This window comes from Sorghum bicolor, chromosome 9, assembly GCF_000003195.3.
Source record: "Sorghum bicolor cultivar BTx623 chromosome 9, Sorghum_bicolor_NCBIv3, whole genome shotgun sequence".
In the NCBI taxonomy this organism is placed as follows: domain Eukaryota; kingdom Viridiplantae; phylum Streptophyta; class Magnoliopsida; order Poales; family Poaceae; genus Sorghum; species Sorghum bicolor.
The window spans coordinates 53292823-53314761 of NC_012878.2; the positions used below are offsets into that span (position 1 = coordinate 53292823).

Below are 21939 nucleotides of genomic sequence, written 5' to 3' on the forward strand. Positions count from 1 at the left end.
AGGGGGATCTCGGCGCGGGCGGTGGTGCCGCGGCGGCGAGGCGCCATCTGCGCCGCAGCTCACGTCCAAAGTGAAAGTTGCCGAAAGCTGGGCAAGATAGCATCACGGTTTTACAGATTGCCTTGAATTTGGAGCTGCAAATTCCTGGCTCGGGTACAGTTTGCCAAAGGCCATTGGAGATGAAAATTTTTTTTTGTGTCACATCGGATGTGTCAGAAGGATGTCGAAAGAGATTTTTAGAAAAATAAAAAAACAAATTACATAGCTCATCAGAAAACTACAAGACAAATCTATTAAGTATAATTAATCTATCATTAACACATGTGAGTTACTGTAGCACTTAAGGCTAATCATGGAGTAACTAGGCTTAAAAGATTCGTCTCACATTTTTCAATCAAACTGTGTAATTAGTTTATTTTTTTATATACATTTAATGTTCTATGCATGTGTCCAAAGATTCGATGGGATGGACGAAAAAATTTAGAGTGGGGAACTAAACAGGGCTAGGCTTCATTCGCTTGTGTTATAACCTATATGTTTGACATATTTTTTCAACCAGCTAGTAGTGTTTTTTCTTCCACAATAAATCAATAAATGGTATTTTGAGCCATGACTCTTCAGACAAGCGAATAGACTCTTAGGGTGATTACGTGAGTCTATTCGTTTGACTAAAAAACCATAGCTGAAAATACTGTTGGCTGATTTATTATGAGAGAAAAATATTGTTTGAATATCTAACAGATTCAGCAGATAAGCTCAAACGAACGTGACGACCCAGTTTTATTATATGTTATAATACGTCATCTTTGTATCGTGCCAAAAGGAAGGTGAGTGAAATGGATTATTGTTACATAGAACATCTATCCCATAATAAATTGAACACAGCTGAGTTGGTTAATTTCATGATCCAGCGATGTTATTTTATTCTTTTGGTGGTAGGTGCTTCATCAATATTAAGATCAATTGGCTCATTCGTTCGAAGATTATTATAGTTGTTGGATGGGTGCTCATACATGTATGCCAACGTCTTCTAGATGAAAAAATGAGCTAAAGTTTAGAGTTATGGAACAACTTTTAGAGTTATTTGAGAGTACTCCCAGCTCTAGATCCTTTGCGAGAATCACTCATAAACAGCAAACGTGTAAAACGTGACTAGATTTTGGTAGGATCTAACAAGAACCGTTATCTATTTACACTACCATTTGGGAGCTAAAAAACCACTCCCCACCGCTTCGTAATCAGTTCTCACCAAAAATCACTTTAGAATATTTTCCAACTGCTGATGGAATCAGTCACAGAATCAGGGAGCTACAGCTTAAATCACACATAAAAAAAAACCCTCTACCAAACAAACCCATTTTTTGCTATACCAATTACATTATTCCTTTTCTAAAAAAAATTACACAATTCCTTTTCTATGAATAAATTAAGATAGTTTGTATGTTAAATCGTCTTACCAAGAAAATTCTTTCTTTTTCTTGGATTCGGCAACAGTTCTTCGGACCGTGATACAGTTGAGAATCTGAGATCGGTTCGCTAATTTTCAGATATTGCGTCTATGCACAGGCACCTCGTACATTCCTGACGAATAATAACAAGATGAGTGATGCAAAGGTTGAAGCATAGATCCTATCCTACAGCCACTAAACATGCTTTTAATCAACGCAAAGATTGTTGTCTACTCTCTCCGTCCTGTAATATAGTGCATTCTAGAAATTTTAAGACAAATTAAGAGAGAATATAAAAAACGCATGTACATTCACTTTATTTCCTAATTAGACCCCATAATCAATTTGATTAATGGTGATTGACTGATAAATAGAAAGTATTTAATGCAAAGATTTTATCCTCTAGAATACATTATATTTGAGGGTAAATTTTAAATATTAGAATGAACTATATTACAAGACGGAGAGAGTAGTAGTTAAAAAAAACATGCCCATGTGGATGCATTTAGCGGTATGGACACTGAACCGTTTCCTTTCTGGAAAAAGGAGAGGCTAGCAATCATTTGAAAGCCATGGCTACAAGTGAGGAGACAGATGGAAGAAGTACTCATGGCCACTCAAGGATACTCAAACCTGCACCAAGAGAAGGGCATGTGATATAACACAAAGGAAACCATCTTCAGAAACATACAGAGCAGGAAGTTCCTTTGCAAGCCCAAAGTACCGTTTGTCCACCTAAGGCTTTGTTTGGCTGCACTCTCTCTACCCTAATTCATATGAGCAGGAAGTTCCTTTGCAAACCCAAAGTACCGTTTGTCCACCTAAGGCCTTGTTTGGCTACACTCTGTATACCCTAATTCATATGTATTGAGGTGTATTGGGGTTGAAAAATAGTTGTGGATTGAGGTGGATTGCAGTGCAGCCAAAACAAGCCCTAAAGCTTGTTGTATAACATGTGCAGCATCAATAGAACGGATTCCCATAGGGGTAATTCTCTTCATGTTCAGCCAGCAGATACTTGATATGACGATATATTTTAACTGGTATAAGCACGGGCCAGCTATAAATCCCAGGCATGATGGTTTATAAGACCAACATATTCCAGAAATAGCTCAAAGACATCCCATCAGAGCAACAAACACAGCCAGAAAATCTTAATACTTTTAACCCGATGTGTAAATTTGGTCACACTATTTCAACAGGTAGCCTTGCGTAGTATTGATATCTGTACTTCCTTGCCGACATATTCTCCCCGAGAATGTTTAGTGTCATCTCTGAACATGACGAGGTTTACCTCTACTGGTGTTCATGAATCACAAACGTTTTACGACTAGCACTAGTTCAAGACAATAAACATGAATGGAATTTTCAGAGCCAACAACATAGAAAGCAAATGATCGCATAGGCTCAGTAGCTATGAAATTAATTAAAGGTGAAATGATCGCTAAAATCCTGGCAAAACAGAACAGCCACAAACTTTGTACCTTGCGATCCATCCAATGATTGTCAGTACAGAAAAATAAGTCATCTACTGACAAGGTTCATTGCTATTCTTAGATGTATGAGCATTATTCACAAAGGAGGAAGAAATCAACTTTCCCCAGCATTCGGGTTGGTTCCAGAAGCGGATGGAGTCTGTTGATCGGTGAAAGCGCCTCTGGCAGTTTGCGGTTCAGGTGTTGAGAATAGCCCACTGAACCAAGGAACAAGGGCCCATGCTCTGTTACTGCTCTCACTGTCATTTTCAGGGCCATCAGCCCTGACTTCCTCTTGGGTGCTCTCTGTTCTGTCGACATTGCTAGGCTCATTCAAATCTTTCGTCTCTTCAGATGGCAGCTCAAACCGGCACACAGGGCAGGAGCTATGGAGTTCAAGCCATGGCAGGATACAAGGAGAGTGGAACTTATGCTCGCAAGGCATCTGCTTTGCATGGGACCCCAGCTCAAGATCATCAAGGCAGACTGAACAGCTGACAACCTCTGCTATTTGGACAGTGGGCAGAGCTTCAACCGCCTCTTTCTTTGCAGGAGGGGTGCCATACCGGTTTGGGTCATTCTCAGCCAAATGTTGAAGCAGCAGGCTCAGCCCAGCCCCCAGGACATATTCTTCAAGCAAGCCATCATCATTGTTAGATCCACCTTGGTCATCTCGAGCCTCATCAGCGTCAAGTACCGAGCCTTGCAGAGCGAGGGCTTGGTTGAAGGCATTGATCAGAACGGAGTGGTCCCTTTCCCTGTCAGCTCTAAGGTCATCCTGGATGCTGTCAAGCACACGACGCAGAGCTGATGCTCGTCCATGCCTCCTGATGAAACCCTCAAATTCACGGCCTATATCATCATCGTCGTCATCTTCATCCTCACTGTCTGCTGCCGATCCTGGCTGCTCAAAAGGGTTGTTTGACGTTCCCCATTGTGATAAATCCCGCTCTGACTGCTGACTGACCAACCCCTCAAATTCCTCCCCGATCATCTCTTCAATGAATCCACCATCACAGAATGGGCACTTGATCTCCTCCCCCATGGCCTCCTCAATGGCCTTCTCACATCCATGGCACCAGTACCTTGTAACTGCAGCTTCTGTCATCCTCCAAATCCTTGCTGCCGATCAAGTATTGCACAGAGACAAAAGGTGTCAACAGTGCAATATGAATAAAAAGGGAAATATGCACTGATTCCCAAGCGAATAACCATGGGATACAACTCATCATTGACGAGAGTAAGTGCAGCATCTACAACAACTTTACCAAGAAGAGATGAAACAAGATGAATACAGTGGCCATCTGTGACTGAACTTCACTCAGTAATGGCAGGCATGGAGATCTTATAATAATTCGGTATCAAGAATAAGAACAAAGTTAAGTTTACATCTAATACAGATATTAAAACTCTATTCACTTCAGCTCTATAGGAACAGGAGCAGCAAGCTGTCCTACAGAGAAGACCCACTTGTAGACGAGGCAGCACTGGCAGATCTTCTAGACGGGGGAAGGCAGAGATTAGGAGTCGAGATTCTTAGTTCAAGAATAGGGTCCCAATTCCACACTTTCTATTTGAAGAACAAGATTCTATTCCAAAAGAAGGTATTGAGAGCCCCCATCACAAGTCATTGTGGTTCGCGCAAACCACAGCACAAAACTAATTCCCTGTCCTGTCCTCTCAGGATTGATTCACTCACATTGCACTATTCGCAAACTCATCTTCCCCACCGAACAATTCCCTCAAGAAATCCCCAATCTATCAAGCAGCAAAAGCGATCCCTTTTATCAGACAGCACAAGATATATTATCCAAAGGGCCCAAAACAAACCGGCTCCGGGTTCTTGATTTCGGGCACCGGAACCAATCGCCCCCACAGAACAGAAACCACCTTCCTTTTTAGTAGTAGGAAGAGGAAAGAAAAAAACAGGGAGGGAGGGCTCGCGCGAAGAGACGAGACGACTGACCTTCGCGCTGCCGGCTGTTCCCCCTACTAGCGGATGCGGATTGGACGACGGCGCTGGTCCTCCGCCTGCGTGCGCCCGTCCTCGGTAGCTTCGGCGGAACGGGAGTAGTAGGATGATGAAGGGGAACAAACAACAAAGAAGTTACGGGGCAGGTGGCTGGCATGCTATGCTGGATTTCTTTACTCCCTGGCCGTCATCGTCGCCTGTTTCCAAATGGAGGAGAGATATTTTTTTTTTTATTTGAACCAGGCGCAAATCTCCAACCAATAAAGATTGTTATGACTTGGAAGCATACAATTGCTCTGCTCCTTTTTCGCTTTTCTTCGGGGAGTTTTTTTCAGTGCCTGTAAATACATTTGCAGTTTGGCTGATAAAACCTCACTTTCAGGCAAAGGTGCCTACCAGCTAATCCTCCTGCCCCAACTGTTGTTGGCTTTTCCTAATTGTTTATTTTTCTGCATATATATATATATATATAAACTAGTAAACATACCACTATTATTCTATTATTGTATATCAAGTAAACTTATATCATACTCGTCTCTCATTTTTTAACTAAAAAAACAACCGTGGAGGAAAACCAAAGTAGTAGGATACCGGATTGAGCTGGTTCTTGGGCGTTGTTTAGTTCAAAAAAAATTTGTAAAATTTTTCAGATTCTCTGTCACATCAAATCTTTAAACGTATGTATGGAGTATTAAATATAGACAAAAATAAAAACTAATTGTACAGTTTAGTCGGAATTGATGAGATGAATCTTTTGAGCCTAGTTAGTTCATGATTGGACAATATTTTTGTCAAATACAAACGAAAATGCTACTATTACTATTTTATAAAAAATTTTAGAACTAAATAAGGCCTTGCATTTGCAGGGCCATGTCCGAAGAAATTTCCGGTACAGCGCAACACGATTTGTACGGGTAAAGGTGGCACAGCAAGCCATTGACCGCGCACGAGGCCGTCCATTTCCAACGGACGCTTCCAGGTTGCGTCTGCCGCCGGTCCCTACTCCCTAGTCGACCTTCAGCTTCTGGAATACGGCGAAAAGGGATTCCATTCCACCTCGTTTTAGGCTGTGTTTAGTTGGTGATGAAAAAATTTCGCGACACTGTAGTATTTTCGTTTGTTTGTGGTAATTATTGTCCAATCATAGACTAACTAGACTCAAAAAAATCGTCTCGAAAATTTCGACCAAACTATGTAATTAGTTTTTATTTTTATCTATATTTAATACTTCATGCATGCGTCTAAAAATTTGATGTGATAAAGAATTTTGAAAAAATTTGGGTTTTGAGTGGAAGTAAAGAAGGCATTAGAGCATCTCCAACAGGTTAGCTATCCTACCCTGTTTAGACAAAATTAGAGAAAATTAGGCTCCAATAGCCTCGCTAACGGGATTTCTAAAATACAAAAGTAGCTATTCCGTTTTTGTCGCTCGGGAGAAGAAGCGAGCGGCCTTGGCTCGCCATCCTATCCACCATGGGCCCTGCCTGTCAAGTGCCACGGCTGTCCTAGCCCCTGCCCCCACTAGTGCCGACGCCGATCCATCCTGCCGTCGTGCCGAGCGCCACCGCCATTGTTATGGCAACAAGTTGCGAGCAGCAATCGTCATGGCAACAACACTCATTCGTGGGCTCTGCAGCTGTGCAGGCGCGGGCGTCAAGAGCAACACCACCCAAAGTCAAGCAAGCTGCTACTCTTGAGACGAAGGCCAAAGCAAGATTGGCTGCCGCCGCCGCCGCCGCCGTAGCCCGTAGTGGCAGCAACAATGAGGCAAGTCGAGGAGACACATTGAGTCGGCGCTGCCGGGATGTGCGGGGAGGTGAATGCCTTGCGGAGAGAGGTGATATGCCTGCTCCGTTCAAAACCTTCAGCACCAGCGGCTGCCCGAGCGTCGTCGGTGTCCACGCCCCAGAGGTGCTCGACGATATGCGTCGTTTCAGTTTAATTCAAGCCTATGATGTGGAAGCATGTTCAAGAAATAGAAAGCCAATTTAGACAAGCTGTTGTGGGACTTCTCTATTTTGAATGGCTAAATTGTTTTAGAGAGCCAATTTCCATATCCAAATTTACCTATTCTCTTGGAGTTGCTCTTAGCGTGGTTATAGTTGCCTGCGGACGGAGAGGGTCGGTCAAGATCGGTGGCCATGGCGTGGGCTCCGTCCTCGCCGACGTCAACGTTTTAGCGGCGGCGGCGTGGGCTCGCCGGGGCAGAGAAAGAAAAAAAAGGCCACCGTGGCCGCGCCAACGGCAGCCCAGTGGGACAGGCCTCATTTGCAGCCGGGCCGGTACGGTGTTGGCGACGGGCCGGCTGACGAGACGGGAAGGAATGGCCGCAGCCCACAAGTCATCCTGTCGGCCCAGCACCGTCTCTGATCAGGAAGCGAACGGCGTTGTCCCGTGCCCGTCCCAACCAACCCCGCCTCCACTGCGCACAGCGCACCTACCCGTCTCCGGTCGGCGTCACCGGTCAGTCACGACGGCTCTAAAATCTCAGGCACGCACCACACCACCAGACCAGACCAAACCAAACCAAACCCCCGCCCGCGAATCTAAAGCCGAACCAACCAACGGGGAGGGGAGGGGAGGGGAAGGGCACGGCGGGGGGCATGGAGTTCCTGCACGGGCAGAGGCTGGAGACCACGGTGGCCATCGCGGTGGCCGTCGTCGCCGTCGCCGCGGGGGCCGCCTACCTCTTCCTCCGCAGCAGGAAGACCAGGGGTGAGCCCTTTTGCGCGTTTTCCGTCACCAATAACCCCGCGCGTGTCCGGAACCCTTTGCTGTGGCCTGTGGCTACTCACTCGTCTTCTCTCGTGTCCTCGTGTGGTCAATACTCACTAGTGCTAGTAGTATGTTATCTCTGGCTCTGAATCCTGCCGCGCTGGTGTCGTGCTGAGCTCAAAGAATTTGTGAAGTAGGCGATCCATCGATTCATCTTCCTGTCATGCTAATAATTGGATTTAGATGTGTTGATGCCTCTGAGCACTAGTGTCGGTAAGATTACATGATTCGCCAAAGCTGAACATTCAGAGATAAGGCCCCGTTTGGTTTGCGTTGTTAAAGTTTACCGCCCTTAAAGTTCCTTGCTAGGCCAAGGCCATCTAGTTGATATGCTTCTTTGGGTTCTGAACCATTTCAGAACTGGTCCAACCAGTGTTTGGAACCTACTGGCCTCAGACTGTAGTTTTGCTCCCCCGTGATGAATGAATCTCCTTGATCGCAAAAAAAAGAAGGCCCTATTTATTTATTTATCCTAACAACCGTGATTATTTTCTTGCTACTTGGTAATCTGTGTATGCATATACCGTTCTACTTATTTTAAGTGACCTACTTAGTGCTTTTGAAGCTACGAGCTCATTCTTTTTTACGAACACGGAGCTCGCAGCCTAGTCCCATTTTTTGTTCTTGTAGCTCATTTGTGTTGGTTGCATTGTGTGATCTGTTTTATAGGCTGCCTGGACCCCGAGAACTTCAAGGAGTTTAAACTTGTTGAGAAGAGGCAACTGAGTCATAATGTTGCCAAGTTCAAGTTTGCACTCCCGACACCTACTTCTGCATTGGGTCTTCCAATCGGACAACATATAAGCTGCAGGTTTGCGCTCTTCGTTACCGGTTTTGAAAGTGGGTTTGCAAGGTGCAGCCGTTAGTTTTGAATTTCCTTTAATCTTACTGTGTTTATCCCCAATTGTTCCAGAGGACAGGATGCTGCTGGTGAGGAAGTGATCAAGCCTTATACTCCAACTACTCTGGACTCTGATCTTGGATCCTTTGAGCTTGTTATAAAGGTAGGTTTTCAATAAGATGATCTTTTTTTTTTTTCATTCCTAATCTTTCCATCTTATCTTCAATTGTGTTGTTATGCATCTTTGGTCACCGATGCAACTATTTGTGCACTGTTGTGGTTGACCACTTATTTTTCTTTCTTTCCCATCATGAAGATGTATCCCCAAGGAAGAATGTCTCATCATTTCCGTGAGATGAAAGTTGGTGATTATATGTCTGTGAAGGGACCTAAGGTATACCTGTATCACATTTTATTTTGTACGTAGATTTTGCCTGTTCCATGTCCGAATTCACACACTGTACATGCTCAATTTGGTCCTTTCTCATGATACATATTTTGGTCTTGATTTTTATTTTGTCTATAATCCTCTGAGTTACTGAGCATTATTAGGCATCGCGCTTGTCATTCTGTGGTTGTAAATACCTTGTTATCCTCCTACATTGGAAAGAGGCGTTCATTTGTTTTGTGAGATGAGAGTGATAGCATTTGTTTTAGCAAAGGCAACAAATGAACAAAACGGCAAAAAGTACCTAGAAGTTTTGCATTTTGAATGAAGTTGAGTAGGCTACCAACATCTATTTTGAACCGGAGGATGTATTTTATTAATGAAAACGTAGATATACTCCTGGTATGCATTTTGGCCTTTTGATATTGAAGTTAAATAAATGCTTCTCTAACCTAGGGTCGTTTCAAGTACCTACCTGGACAAGTGAGAGCATTTGGAATGATAGCTGGAGGATCAGGCATTACTCCAATGTTCCAAGTAATAACATGCCGTCCAAAGTTCTTTATTATGTTATAAAAGTTGAGATATTTATTTTAGTACTCAGCAGTGCATTTTCTGTCTTACTATAGGTCACAAGGGCAATTCTTGAGAACCCAAAAGACAATACGAAAGTACACTTAATCTATGCAAATGTCACATATGATGATATTCTTCTGAAGGTATGCCTTTTATGCTGACAGACTTCATTGACTCTTAACCTGATAGCAGTTATATACCTGTATGTAAATGGGCCTGGTTCAATGGATGATGCCTATTTGGTGAGACACTGATATCATTACTCTCCATCTGTCCATCTTACATTACAAATAGAAAACTAGTAGGGCTGGTTTCTGAGATAAGGAAATAATCTGGTTTTTTGCGCAAAAATTACGGATCATGTCATGAAGAGCAGAAACATGTGACAGAATACCAGGCAATTTGTATTCTGCTACTAGAATTCTATATATGCCATCTTGCAAGAATTCTTCTATAAAATATGTGTAAGCAGCACTCTGTTTTTGAGAAATAATTATGGATTTGTTCCTCCACAGTATAACTAGGAACTCTTGTCTACAGTCCTTGTAGTCTGTTAATGTTACTCTTGTAGACACCTGTTTGTTTGCTAAACTAAACCATCACAATAGAAGAAAAAATTATGTTTGACATGCCATTTGTGCCACTGATTGGTCTTATGACATTACATTCGTGATGAAATTGCAACTTGCTATGATCATACAGTACGGTATCGTTTTTGTGCGCTTATATTTTGCTTGATGCAGGAAGAACTTGACAGTATGGCCAAAAACTATCCCGATCGCTTCAAGATCTACTATGTCTTGAATCAGGTCTATTTCTATTCTAAGAATTAGTAGTTTGGCCAGTCACCTGTCATTAGTGGATACCTTGTGTTTCGCGTGTCCGTGTCTTACTAAATAGGCATTGTTTCCGTGCAGCCTCCCGAAGTCTGGGACGGTGGTGTCGGGTTCGTCTCAAAGGAAATGATCCAAACTCATTGTCCAGTGCCCGCTGCCGACATTCAGGTAAACTTTCCAGTTACTGAAAGCACTTGCTGGAACTTGGAAGCCATCAGTTTTGCTCGGTGAAGTCACACACTAGGGGGTTTTCCGTTTTCAGGTATTGCGATGTGGCCCTCCTCCCATGAACAAAGCCATGGCTGCACACCTGGACGATCTCGGTTACACGAAGGAGATGCAGTTCCAGTTCTAAGCATTCTCTCTACCAATACCAAAATAAGCGGCGATGGGACAGGTTTCTTTGCCTCTTTGAGACTTTGAGTAGACGAAGCCTGATCCTGTCGCCATATAGCTCCAAACAGACGAAGTATGCCGTTCAGAGCATCGTACCTGGATGAAAGCAGGAGTACCGCGAGTACCTACCTAATCTGTATTGGTGTCGGGACATTATTGTACCATGCCATTTTTCGTGTCGTCGCAATCGCTGCTCCAATGAAGACATGTTATTTTTGTTTTCTGGCATCGCCATTTTTTTGCCTCATATCTGCAATGTTACCAGTGGTTACACTGCACCCTCTCCCCCCAACACAATCGTTTGTCACTCCGAGCCGGCACACGGTGCCAACTTGCGTCATTCTGACGCGTCATACAAATACAAAAACTGTGCATGTGCAGATGTGTTAATCTCTGTTCTTGCAGAGCAATGGACGCGTGCGCATACATACGGGTAGGCTTGGTAGCAAACAGGCGAGCAGGTGGTGTGTTGGTTGCAGCTCCTGCCCTATGAGGCCGAAACACGAACAGCACAGCGATCTCAAGCCGCTCGTTTACGCGCCAGGTGCAGGTATAGATGGCCAGTGACACCAAGGCGTTCGTCGTCGTCTTCTTGGCTCCTGCTACATGGTTTCATGGCGTGTCCGTACATGTACGTGCGATTGCTTCGTGCTCAGGGGACAGCACACAGCAGACAGGAGACCAAGTGGCAGGCAGTGCGTTCTCGGCGGCCCTGCTTAGGCCTTGTTTAGGCCTTGTTTAGTTCCCAAAAAATTTTACAAAATTTTTTAGATTCCCCGTCATATCGAATCTTTAGACGCATGCATGGAGTATTAAATATAAACGAAAATAAAAACTAATTGCATAGTTTGGTCGGAATTGATGAGATGAATCTTTTGAGACTAGTTAGTCCATGATTGGACAATATTTGTCACAAACAAACGAAAGTGCTACAGTGCCTAGTTTGCAATTTTTTTTGGAACTAAACAAGGCCTTAGTTTGTATAATTTTCAAGACTCTCTATCACATCGAGTCTTACGGCACATGTATGATGCATTAAATATATATAAAAATAAAAATTAATTGTACAGTTTACCTGTAAATCACAAGATAAATCTTTTAAATCTAGTTACTTTATAATTGGATAAAAAAATATTTGTCAAATAAAAACAAAAATGCTACAGTGTTGAAATCTAAAAAAATTTGTGAACTGAAACAGGCCTTAGTTTGCATCTTAAAACTTTTCATCCTGTCACATCAAATATTTAATATATACATAAAAGTTAAATATAAATTTAAAAATAATTAATTATACAATTTACAAGTATTTTTTCAAGATGGAATTTTTAAACCTAATTAATCTATAATTGAACACTAATTACTATAATTATAAATATGTTATATAATATCTAAAAAATTTCTTTTCTCGAACTAGTCCGGACAACTGCAATGGCAGGGATGTGACGTTCAGACGATCGAATTCGGTCCGATAAAGACATAGGAAGTCGTCAAATCGAAAAGTTGTATGCTAAAAAAAAAATCCGTGTTTTGCTTTTGTCGCAAGAGGGCCTGTGGGCATGTCAAATTCCTGTGGGTGATCGTGTGTTTTCGTTGGGAGGAGCACTGATTACTGAGCCTGGGCCATTATAATAGTAGCTTAGCGGTTAAGCTTTCACAGATGTACTAGGCACTCATAATATTATTACCACCAAACGCACTCGAGTGAGTGTGCAAATTGTAGGGACCAGAATTTTAAAGTTATATGAGGTGAAAGCTGAAAAGGACACATCCGTATGTTTTTTTTACTTAGCCTACAATTTGCTTCCAAAAGGTAAAAAAAATATAATAAAACATGTAATAAGCTTCGAAAAGGTCATTCTCCCTACATTTTTGGAAGCAAATTGCCAACTGTAACACCGACCATGTAATAAGCTTCCAAAAGGTCATTCCCCTGCAAGGTAATAAGCTTCCAAAAGGTTTAAAAAAAACTACCAGAATAAAGTTATATAAGATGAGAAAGACGCATCGCTAGAGTAAATTGGAGGGAGATGCACTTGCCTTGTGGGTTCATAAAGATGGTTTGTAGGGGATGCATATACGGTGAAATTTTAATCAAATCTACTATTTTTGAATTTTTTTGGGGTGCAACGCAGCTCCGCCCCTGGATGTAAAAGATAGAGCTACAACTTTGACATCAAGTCATCAACCATGCATACAACAGGGGCGGATGTATAGTAGTAGCATGGGAGTACAATTGTCCCCCCAAAATTTCTTGAAAAACATCTAGTATATAATACTCTTTAGTAACATGTACATATATAATACATTGTTATATACAATTGCTAGTCTGCTCAGCCCATACAACAACCTTAACATTCTACATTCACAACTATTTTATCACCGTTTAGTGATATAATTATGTTATGTTCATATTGATGAACTATATCGTTTTTGTCCGTACCCCCATGATTAAAATCCTAGATCCGCCACTGGCATACAATAAGCTTCCAAGAGGTCATTCTCCCTACAAAGTTGTAATAAGCTTCCAGAAGATGTTAAAAAAAATTCTACAGAATTTTCAAGTTATACAAGGTGTGAAAGACGCATTGGTTGATGTAAGAGCTATAGTACAACTTTGACGTCAACCATGTAATAAGCTTCCAAAAGGCCATTCTCCTTCCCTGTGAAACAAACAAGGGGTTTTTGTTTATTGCTCTCGTAATTTGTAGAGATGAAGCATATGCATATGCATATGCATGGCGGGCGATCGCCTGCCGTGGAAGATCGGACTAGCTCACTGTCACCACCGTTTTAAAATGGGCACCATGCAATGCAATGCATGGCCCCCCACTAATCGGCCGAGTGGGGGAGTGGTGGTCTCGCCTCTAATGATGGCAACGATGATGGCATCCTTTCAGCTAGCTCCGAGCTAAGGCCTCATTACCCGAATCATATCTTTCGTATGCAGCTTGCGTTTGGACCATTGCGCTTCACACACAGATCTGCACTACGGCCTAAATGCGCCACAGCACCGTACCATATCCCTTCGTGCGCATTCAATTTAATCATCATCGAGTAGGGGAGGCGGCGTTTTCCTTTCTTCCATCTTTTTTTTTGTTGTTTCCTCTTAAAAAGAACTTGAGTAACCATTCTAGTAACAACCACTTTTAATGGGTGGTTCTATGTGGAGACATGCACGCTAGCTTGTTGCTGAAAATTTGTTTTTTTAGGTCATATGCTCTCACTTGCACCATCGTTGGATAAACCTAGTGTTGTTTGTTTGTCTGCATTGTGTTAGCCTGGCTACAACATATGTTTGTTTTGTTGGTTGGCTTGCTTTGCATAGAGTCACCTATTCTTTAAGATGGTGAGTTCACCCTCTTTAAGATATTGTGTCGAACAGACACGCCTCTCGCCACCATCCTTCTCCTCGCCGAGCATTCAAGCACCGCGCTGACTTCGCGACCTTGCACAACGATGCCGCCAGAGTTGTTGCGCCGCCACCTGCGGGCCTTACACTGCCGTGGCGGAACCGACACCGAGAGGCAGGGCACCATAGGCGATCCACGGGCCAAGGTCAATCTCAATAAAATGTCTCATTTTCATTAAATGGGGAGTTACATAAATGGCACTAAAGTTATTATTGATGAGTGAGAAAGTGTTTCATTTGAGATAAAACTATGTATATACCATTACCACTTAGAAAGTATTCAACACCAGCATTGAGACAAAAAAGGTTCCATTTCATCCAACAATCATCCAATCCCGCGTCACACATGTATTAAATATCGTGAGTCATGACTAGCATCTAAAATAGCAAAATGAAAATAATGCATAAAAGATTATTGTTTAAGGGCATATTTGATCAGTTTCGGATTCTTCAAAACTAGTTTTTATATCTAGTTTCTAAAATCTGGATTCTGAGCAAAAACCGGTAGAGTGTTTGGATTCTCCTAGCTTTTAAAAATCTAGCTTCATTTATTGCTTTATAGGTCATAAAAACTAGCAAAAGATGGATATCAATCGTTTTCTAGTTTTTAAGAATCCAACAAAAACTGGCAGCAAAAACTAGAAATATTACGCTTGAGTTTATCAACCAAATCTGCCATTCAACAATGTTTTTCTCTCACAACAAATCAGCCAACAATACTTTCCGCCATGGCTTATCATATCACACCTAATTTATAAAAGTCATATTATTATAAACTGACAAAACTGGAGGGATACAATAAAGGCCTAATTCACCAAATGATTCTAGAGTCTATATGATGTGGCACTTTTGAAAGCAACATAAACCTCTCCAATTAAGGCCTTGTTTAGTTCCAAAAAATTTTGAGAAAACGACACTGTAGCACTTTCGTTTTTATTTGACAAATATTGTTTAATCATGGAGTAACTAGGCTTAAAAGATTCATCTCGCGATTTACAGGTCAAACTGTGTAATTAATTTTTATTTTTATCTATATTTAATGCTCCATGTATGTGCCGCAAGATTCGATGTGACGAAAAATCTTGAAAAGTTTTGGGTTTTTGGATGAACTAAACAATGCCTAAGATTTAGTCTAAAGGCAAAGTCAACGTTCACCCCGCTTGTTCAAATAATCCTAGCGGTAAAACATGTGCCGTACTCCGTATATTCTATGCCCCCACTCATTGGCAAAACGGTCTTTTTTAACCCTACCTCGATGTTCTAGAGCTCACTAGTAGTAATATGGAACAAGATGCTGGTACGAACTAATAATAAGTAAATATAATCCACATATCATTCTTCTGATGAAATTCTGAATAATTACCGGATCGTATGGACTGGTGAAGCTCCTAATTCCCAAACTGTTTTGGGTAAGGCTGGAGATTATTCCCAAACTACATGGAAGCATGCAGAGCAGCAGCAGTGGTAGTATAAAGCACGCAAGGACAGGGGCTGACCCCATGGCGCCTGTCCTGGCGACCTCACCTCCCCATCCCCATCCGCAGACGGCAGACCGGCCCAACCGTCTCCGCTTCCCTCGCGCCAAACCCAATCCGGCGAGCCGCACGTGCGCCGCTCAACTCAAGCTCTCCCCTCCCACTCCTCTCCTCTCCCTCTCCTCCCCACGGTCGGGTCAACCACCCCCACCCGCTGGAAACCGTGCTCGCGCAGTCGCGCCCGTAAACAATTGCCGGATCCCCCCACACCAAGAAAGAAATGCCGTGGAAGCGCGCCGGCCCACGCCCCGCTGTACAGTTGTCGCGCGCGGCCGCGGCCGAGTAGTTTAATCCTCGGGGGAGAACGGGACGGGGGGCCGCCCCGGATGGCCGTGTCCTCGTCGCCTTCCTGCAGACCCACTCCCGGGTTTGAGGCGTCCCTCTCCCTCCTCCTCTGCCGCCGCCGCCGCCGCTCTTTCCGGTTGCGTTTGGGAGGAATGGTTGCGGAGTTGGTGGGTTCTCATTCTCCGCTGGGGTTTTAGGAGGATTCCGGGGCTCTCGAGTCTCGGCAGGGGGGGTGGAAGCGGAGGTCGGAGGGAGGTTCTGCCGGGCGCGAGACGGATTGGGCGCTGGAGCTCCTCTTTGGTGGTGGTGGGTTTCTGGCTTTCTCTGCTGCTGGGAAATCTGTAGTTTCGCCATGTTCTTCTCTTGCGTTTCTCGGTGTCTCTGTTGCGTGTGCACTTGAGTTCTGGATCCTAAGATGGTTGGATTTTGAAAGGGAAATTCTTCGTTGAGGAACTTGTAGGAATAATGCTTGACTTTTCATGTAAAAAATGCTTTTTTGGTTAAATTTTCGGTGTGTTTTTTTTTCCTTTGTCATTTGTAATCGAACAGTGGAGAAACTTCGTTCCAAATAACGGTGTGGATCCGGCGTAGTTTCCGTACTTGCTTGAAAAAAGTGGAGGTTTCGTACAACTGTTCCCTTTTTTATATTTCCTGTCAGAATTCCAATTCTGTGCTTCTTTTCTTTGGTGCTTCTGTCATACATGCTAGCGTTGATGATCTATTACCATGTTCTCATTCTATTAAGTTATGTGTTCAGAGTTGGATTTGGGGGGAAATCTTCCATCGTTCTTCTGCCTTCAAAAGGGGATGTCTTTTTCAGATGACGGAAAGATGAAGGTACGAATTGGTGTGCCTATTGTTTCACTTTTGTTCATATCATGGTCATATTGTTTCTGAACTTTCTATCCTTGTTTCTCTTCCCTCTGTTTTTCTAACTACATCTTGATTGCACTTGCATAGTTGCAATTAAATGGAGCATTTCACCTAAAAGTGTTCTGCTTTGTACTATAGGGCTGTCAGCCAAACCTTTTTCGGACAAAGGATAAGAAAGTCGCCAAGAGGACAGACCGTGCAGGCTGCTCCACATGTTAGTACATCCTTTCTTTCTTTCTTTCTTTCGGAAAACTGTATCAGCAGTCAATGCTGAGTCGTACGGTAATAATGGAAAATATATATCTTAGTACCCTATTGTCAAATTTCATCCCATCAAAAGGAGTAATGGCTGAAGCTGAAGTCAGTTGGCAACCACACAGATATTGTCGATTGAACCTATGTGGACTTTGCAGAACTGTGGATAACTATTCTGTTTGTACAAATGTTGAAATGAAACGAAGAGATCAAACTGAATTCAAATATGTACATACAGTACTGCACTTGATATCTTCATTCCAGAAGTTCAACATTTTATACAAACTGGATGTGGTACAACTTTGCTAGTTTATCCTGATAACATAGTAGTAACCAACTGTCCATTTTCTCTTGTATATTGTAGCTAAGAGTGGATCAAGCAACTCAAAGTCACCATCTTCATCCCCCTTCCGGAAACTTTCAGGTTGATTTTCTATCTGCCAATTTTGCTCATGAGCTAACTGCACTGACAGTACAGAACTACAGATGTAATTTGAATTTTTTTTTTGTGTGTTTCTTTGGACTAAATGAGAGCAGAAGTTAGGAGCATACGTCTCAGCCATTTTCTAAGTCACTCTTCAAATGCTACAAAATATGAACATGTTAGGTAAGAGAATTAATGCTGCATGTTCAATTATACATGAATCATAGAACAGCTCCTTATTATTCTTTAGTTCTGTGTTTAGGATATTTGTCTCCACATGGAACGTTGGAGGAAAAGCGCCTACCGCCGAGTTGAAACTGGATGACTTTCTTCCTGCTGATGACCATTCAGATATTTATGTTTTAGGGTAACCAGTTTCGTCATTACTCTGAACCTTATCCATGTCAATGTTGTCAATTGTGGTGCTAACATTATCTCAGAAAAATGGGTAATACCCTGTATGTTATGTTCCTTATTTCGTGCTTACGTTTAGTATTCAGTGTACTCAATCCAGGTGCCCCCAACCCGGTTCAACTTTCAAAAAAAAAAAATCAGTGTAGTCAAGATTTTCTTGATTTCTTATCTATCTTGGTCTATTTGACTGCAATTGACATTCTGGTATTTATTTGTGCTTTCCAAATGAGGCTTTAACTTCCCTTGAAGGAGAATTTGGTCATTTTTTTTAACGAACAAGTCACTGTATTGAGAAGGTGAAAATAATCCGATTCCAAACCCATGGAGAATAGTCCTCTTTTTTTAATATATGCCTGGCATAATCATGCCAGTTATTTTTGAAAAAACATAACCATGGAGAATATAAAAACAAAGGAAACCTAATAAGGATCGGAATTTATTTGGTATTCATAAGTTAATGGAAGATATCATCCTAATACTTATTTTATTTGATCTTTTAACAGTTTTCAGGAAATTGTGCCTCTCAATGCTGGTAATGTCCTTGTGATAGAAGATAACGAACCAGCTGCAAGATGGCTTGCTCTTATAAACCGTGCACTAAATCAACCAGTTGACACTGATGCTGATATATTTCAGCACAAACCATCGCCCTCCCTGGATTCAACCTCATCCCAGTCAACACCAGGCCTTGATGGTTCGTTCTCCAACCGTTCAAGAACAGCCAGTGGTTCTGTAATCTTCCAAAAGTCCTTGAAATCCATCAGGAAATCTTACATGCCATCCCAGAGAAAACTGCTCAAATTCTGCAATTGCCCAGTGGAAATGGCCAAGAAATCCTACAAAGATGCTTGCTTTCGATGCCCACGGCCACAAGCATATGCCAATGAAATGGATTCTTCAGAAGAGGATGAATTGGATGACAAATTGAATGATATTTTTGGCCTTAATGATGATGATGTTACTTCGTCTGCTTCTGCCTCCAGGGACCAGCTAAAGTATAACCTCATATCTTGCAAACAAATGGTTGGTATTTTTGTCACAGTCTGGGCAAAGAAAGAACTAGTGCAGCATATAGGACATGTGAGAACATCCTGTGTTGGTCGCGGAATAATGGGATATCTTGGAAACAAGGTAAGAGGCAAAAAGGAATTATCTGAAAGCATTTTCTATAGAGTGTAGCAGATCCCTTAAGTGATAGAATTCTTTTTGATACAGGGATGTATATCAGTAAGCATGACATTGTACCAGACAAGCTTTTGTTTCATCTGCAGCCATTTGGCTTCAGGTGAAAAGGAAGGCGATGAATTGAGGCGGAATTTAGATGTGTTAGAGATTCTAAGGCTCACACAATTTCGAAGGATTTGCAGAAGAGCTGGGCGAAGAATCCCTGAGAAAATTCTCGACCATGAGTAAGAAAGTTATCCCACAAACGCTTTAAGTTTTTCTTACTGCCTACTGTTTTTTTATTCACATGATCTTTTTTCAGGCGGGTGATATGGTTAGGAGACCTGAACTACCGAATTTCCTTGAGCTATGAAGATACCAAAAAACTTCTGACTGAAAATAACTGGGATGCCCTTTTTGAAAAGGATCAGGTGAACTCCTCAAAATAAAGCTTTTTTTTTTCTAGAAGGAAGACTAGTTATAGAATAAGAAACCAGTCTGGTTTTTATTTTATACTATGGTGAAATGATACTAGAGTTCACTGACATTGTACACATTTTCTCAGCTCAATATTCAGCGTGCGTCTGGAAGTGTGTTCAAGGGGTGGAGTGAAGAGAAGATATATTTTGCTCCCACATACAAGTACTCTTGCAACTCAGATTCTTATGCTGGAGAGACTGCCACATCAAAGAAAAAGAGGAGAACCCCAGCCTGGTATGTAGTACAATGTTTGAGATAGTTTCAGAAAGTTCAGATCTCATATTTAAACACTTATTGGTGCCTATGAAGTATCCTAGAGTCCACAAACCTCTTTGCAACTCGAAAACCTTGCATTTCCTCTTTCTGTACCACAAGAACCATCTTTTGAGATGAGTTAAATCAGATTTGGACAGTAAGCTAGTTGTAAGTGTGGTAACATAAAAGAGGAATCATTCTCATGTGCGGTAAATAAAAAATAATCAAGATGATTCACATATTCTGTATTCATGAATTGCACTTCCCAAAATTGGGTACACAGTTGACTGCATGTGTCACTACCGTCTTTTTCATGCCATCTATGAGTATAATGTGGTACTTGTTCAATCAACTCTTCTGTGAAATACATAATACTAGTTAATGACCGCAGTGGCGAAGCTAGAGCAAATCCGAGAGGGGTGCGGTTGCCTTGTAGATGCATAAATTTGAGTCATAACCATGGTGAAAATTTAATCCTATTCACTGATATTTAAAAATTTTGTGGGTGCATCCGCATCCACCACATTATATATAGCTTCGCCACTGAATGACCGGTTTGTTGCAAATATCCAGGTGTGATAGAATACTATGGCATGGAGATGGTATTGCACAGTTATCGTACTTCCGGGGGGAGTCTCAATTCTCTGACCATCGTCCTGTTTGTGGAACATTTATTGTTGATGCTGAAAGGCTAGATGGCAAATCAAAGAGGCGCTCATCAAACACTAACATTAGAATCGGTGCTGAAGAGCTGTTACCGACAAGCAACAAGCATAACTAAGGTATGTTTCTTCAGTCTTCTTGATATTGCATTAATCTCTGCAGGCACTGCAGCAATTTACATGTCCTTAAGCAGAGCACAAAACACTGCACTAGTGACTAGACTAGTAAAGCATACTCTATGGCTAACTACTATTATGGATATGACACTGCAGGTGCTGGGGCCTAAATCACCGATTAAAACTAGGTTTTTGTGTGACTCGGGAACACAACACTGCAGAACCTTCGCAAGGACGCCTAGGTATCTGTTCCTCAGGGAAATTTTATGTGACCAAAGAAGTATGATTAGATATCATATGATTATTATTATGTTGTTGTACAACATGTAATCGCGTACAGTTTCGAAAGGAGTAGCTAGTCATTAGTTTATATTGTATACCTGTAAAATTTCCCTCACAAGGTTGTTTTGGTTCATTTCTGTACTTCTTTCTTTTGTACTTTTCAAAGTTGAACAGAGTAACCAAAGGATGTTTTCCTTTCTTTTCTGTACTGTACAAAGTTTGTATTTTGACCTTTGTTTGTAGGGTCAAGTTTTGAGTTTGTCTAGGACAGACTACAGAGTCTCACTGGAAGGAGACATTATTTTAATTGTATATCATTTATTCCATATCTTGATTATTACTGTGTTTATAACATTTTATCTGTGTTTATATCTACTGGAAGGAGTAAATGGTTTATCTACTATGAATGGACAGAGGACTGTGTTTATATCATTTTATCTGTGTTTATATCTTGCTTTCAAAAATCTTTTTGAAATAATCGGGCAAATCGGAGTAGATGGTGGACTCAACAAAGCTGCTATTACGAACATTCGTAACCATCTTTTTTCATGAGAACAAGGTTAATAATAAAGCAAGTGTTAGTTATCTTCTATTTGTTTATAAAATATTTTTTCTATTATGTTGTAATATCATATCTCATATTTTCTTTTCTATTCCTTGTACTTGCACTTGGTATCTATGGCCTCGTTGGCAGGACTCTGGCTTCGGCGGAGCTGAAGTCCTTTTTTTTTAAATGTTTGGTAAAAATGGCATCAACGGCAGTTTTGTATTAATTTGTGTTAGGTTTATGAGAAGAGCCAGAAGCACATTTCAGCGTCTCCGACTCCTACAGACTCGCAACGCAATGAGCCATTTTTTAAGTGACCGATCAGGTAAAAAGTTACGCCAAGCGGTGCCTATATCCACCACTATATACGGTCTCGTAACCAGTTTGGTGGTGGCATGAGAGGCAAACTCCCGTTTCTCTTCTTGGTATAAGCAAAAAAATATTAACTAGCTCGACTATAAGATCGAAATAATAACTAACCTGGCTATAAAACTATTATTATATTTGCTACAGTTATAGTGATGTTTTAC

General features: G+C 41.8%; 3 protein-coding genes across 7 annotated transcripts; 2 read left to right on the forward strand and 1 right to left on the reverse strand.

Moving 5' to 3' along the window:
* On the reverse strand, positions 2834–5204 carry LOC8064158 (E3 ubiquitin-protein ligase RING1-like). Its single transcript, XM_002441242.2, has 2 exons — positions 4890–5204; positions 2834–4045 (listed from the first exon to the last, which is right to left on the reverse strand). The coding sequence occupies exons 1-2, from the start codon at positions 5050–5052 to the stop codon at positions 3039–3041; spliced, it is 1170 nt and encodes a 389-aa protein (XP_002441287.2). The 5' UTR covers positions 5053–5204; the 3' UTR covers positions 2834–3038.
* Positions 7415–11087, forward strand: LOC8064159 (NADH--cytochrome b5 reductase 1). Its single transcript, XM_002439938.2, has 9 exons — positions 7415–7610; positions 8340–8481; positions 8584–8674; positions 8828–8905; positions 9356–9436; positions 9529–9618; positions 10219–10284; positions 10393–10479; positions 10574–11087. Exons 1-9 carry the CDS (start codon positions 7499–7501, stop codon positions 10664–10666), a joined length of 840 nt encoding a protein of 279 aa, XP_002439983.1. The 5' UTR covers positions 7415–7498; the 3' UTR covers positions 10667–11087.
* LOC8077025 (type I inositol polyphosphate 5-phosphatase 10) lies at positions 15643–21202 on the forward strand. Of its 5 annotated transcripts, XR_002447571.1 has the most exons (13): positions 15691–16242; positions 16694–16773; positions 16948–17023; positions 17429–17488; positions 17602–17671; positions 17739–17855; positions 18406–19033; positions 19118–19311; positions 19389–19497; positions 19632–19780; positions 20193–20263; positions 20375–20583; positions 20737–21202. XR_002447571.1 is itself a non-coding variant. In XM_021447624.1 (12 exons), the coding sequence occupies exons 2-11, from the start codon at positions 16744–16746 to the stop codon at positions 20580–20582; spliced, it is 1641 nt and encodes a 546-aa protein (XP_021303299.1). In that variant the 5' UTR covers positions 15643–15722; positions 16694–16743; the 3' UTR covers position 20583; positions 20737–21202. The 5 variants fall into 5 exon arrangements, 4 of the variants coding, with proteins under 4 accessions (XP_021303299.1, XP_021303296.1, XP_002439984.1 ...); XM_021447624.1 differs by lacking the exon at positions 20193–20263 and having other exon boundaries at positions 15643–15722; XM_021447621.1 differs by lacking the exon at positions 20193–20263.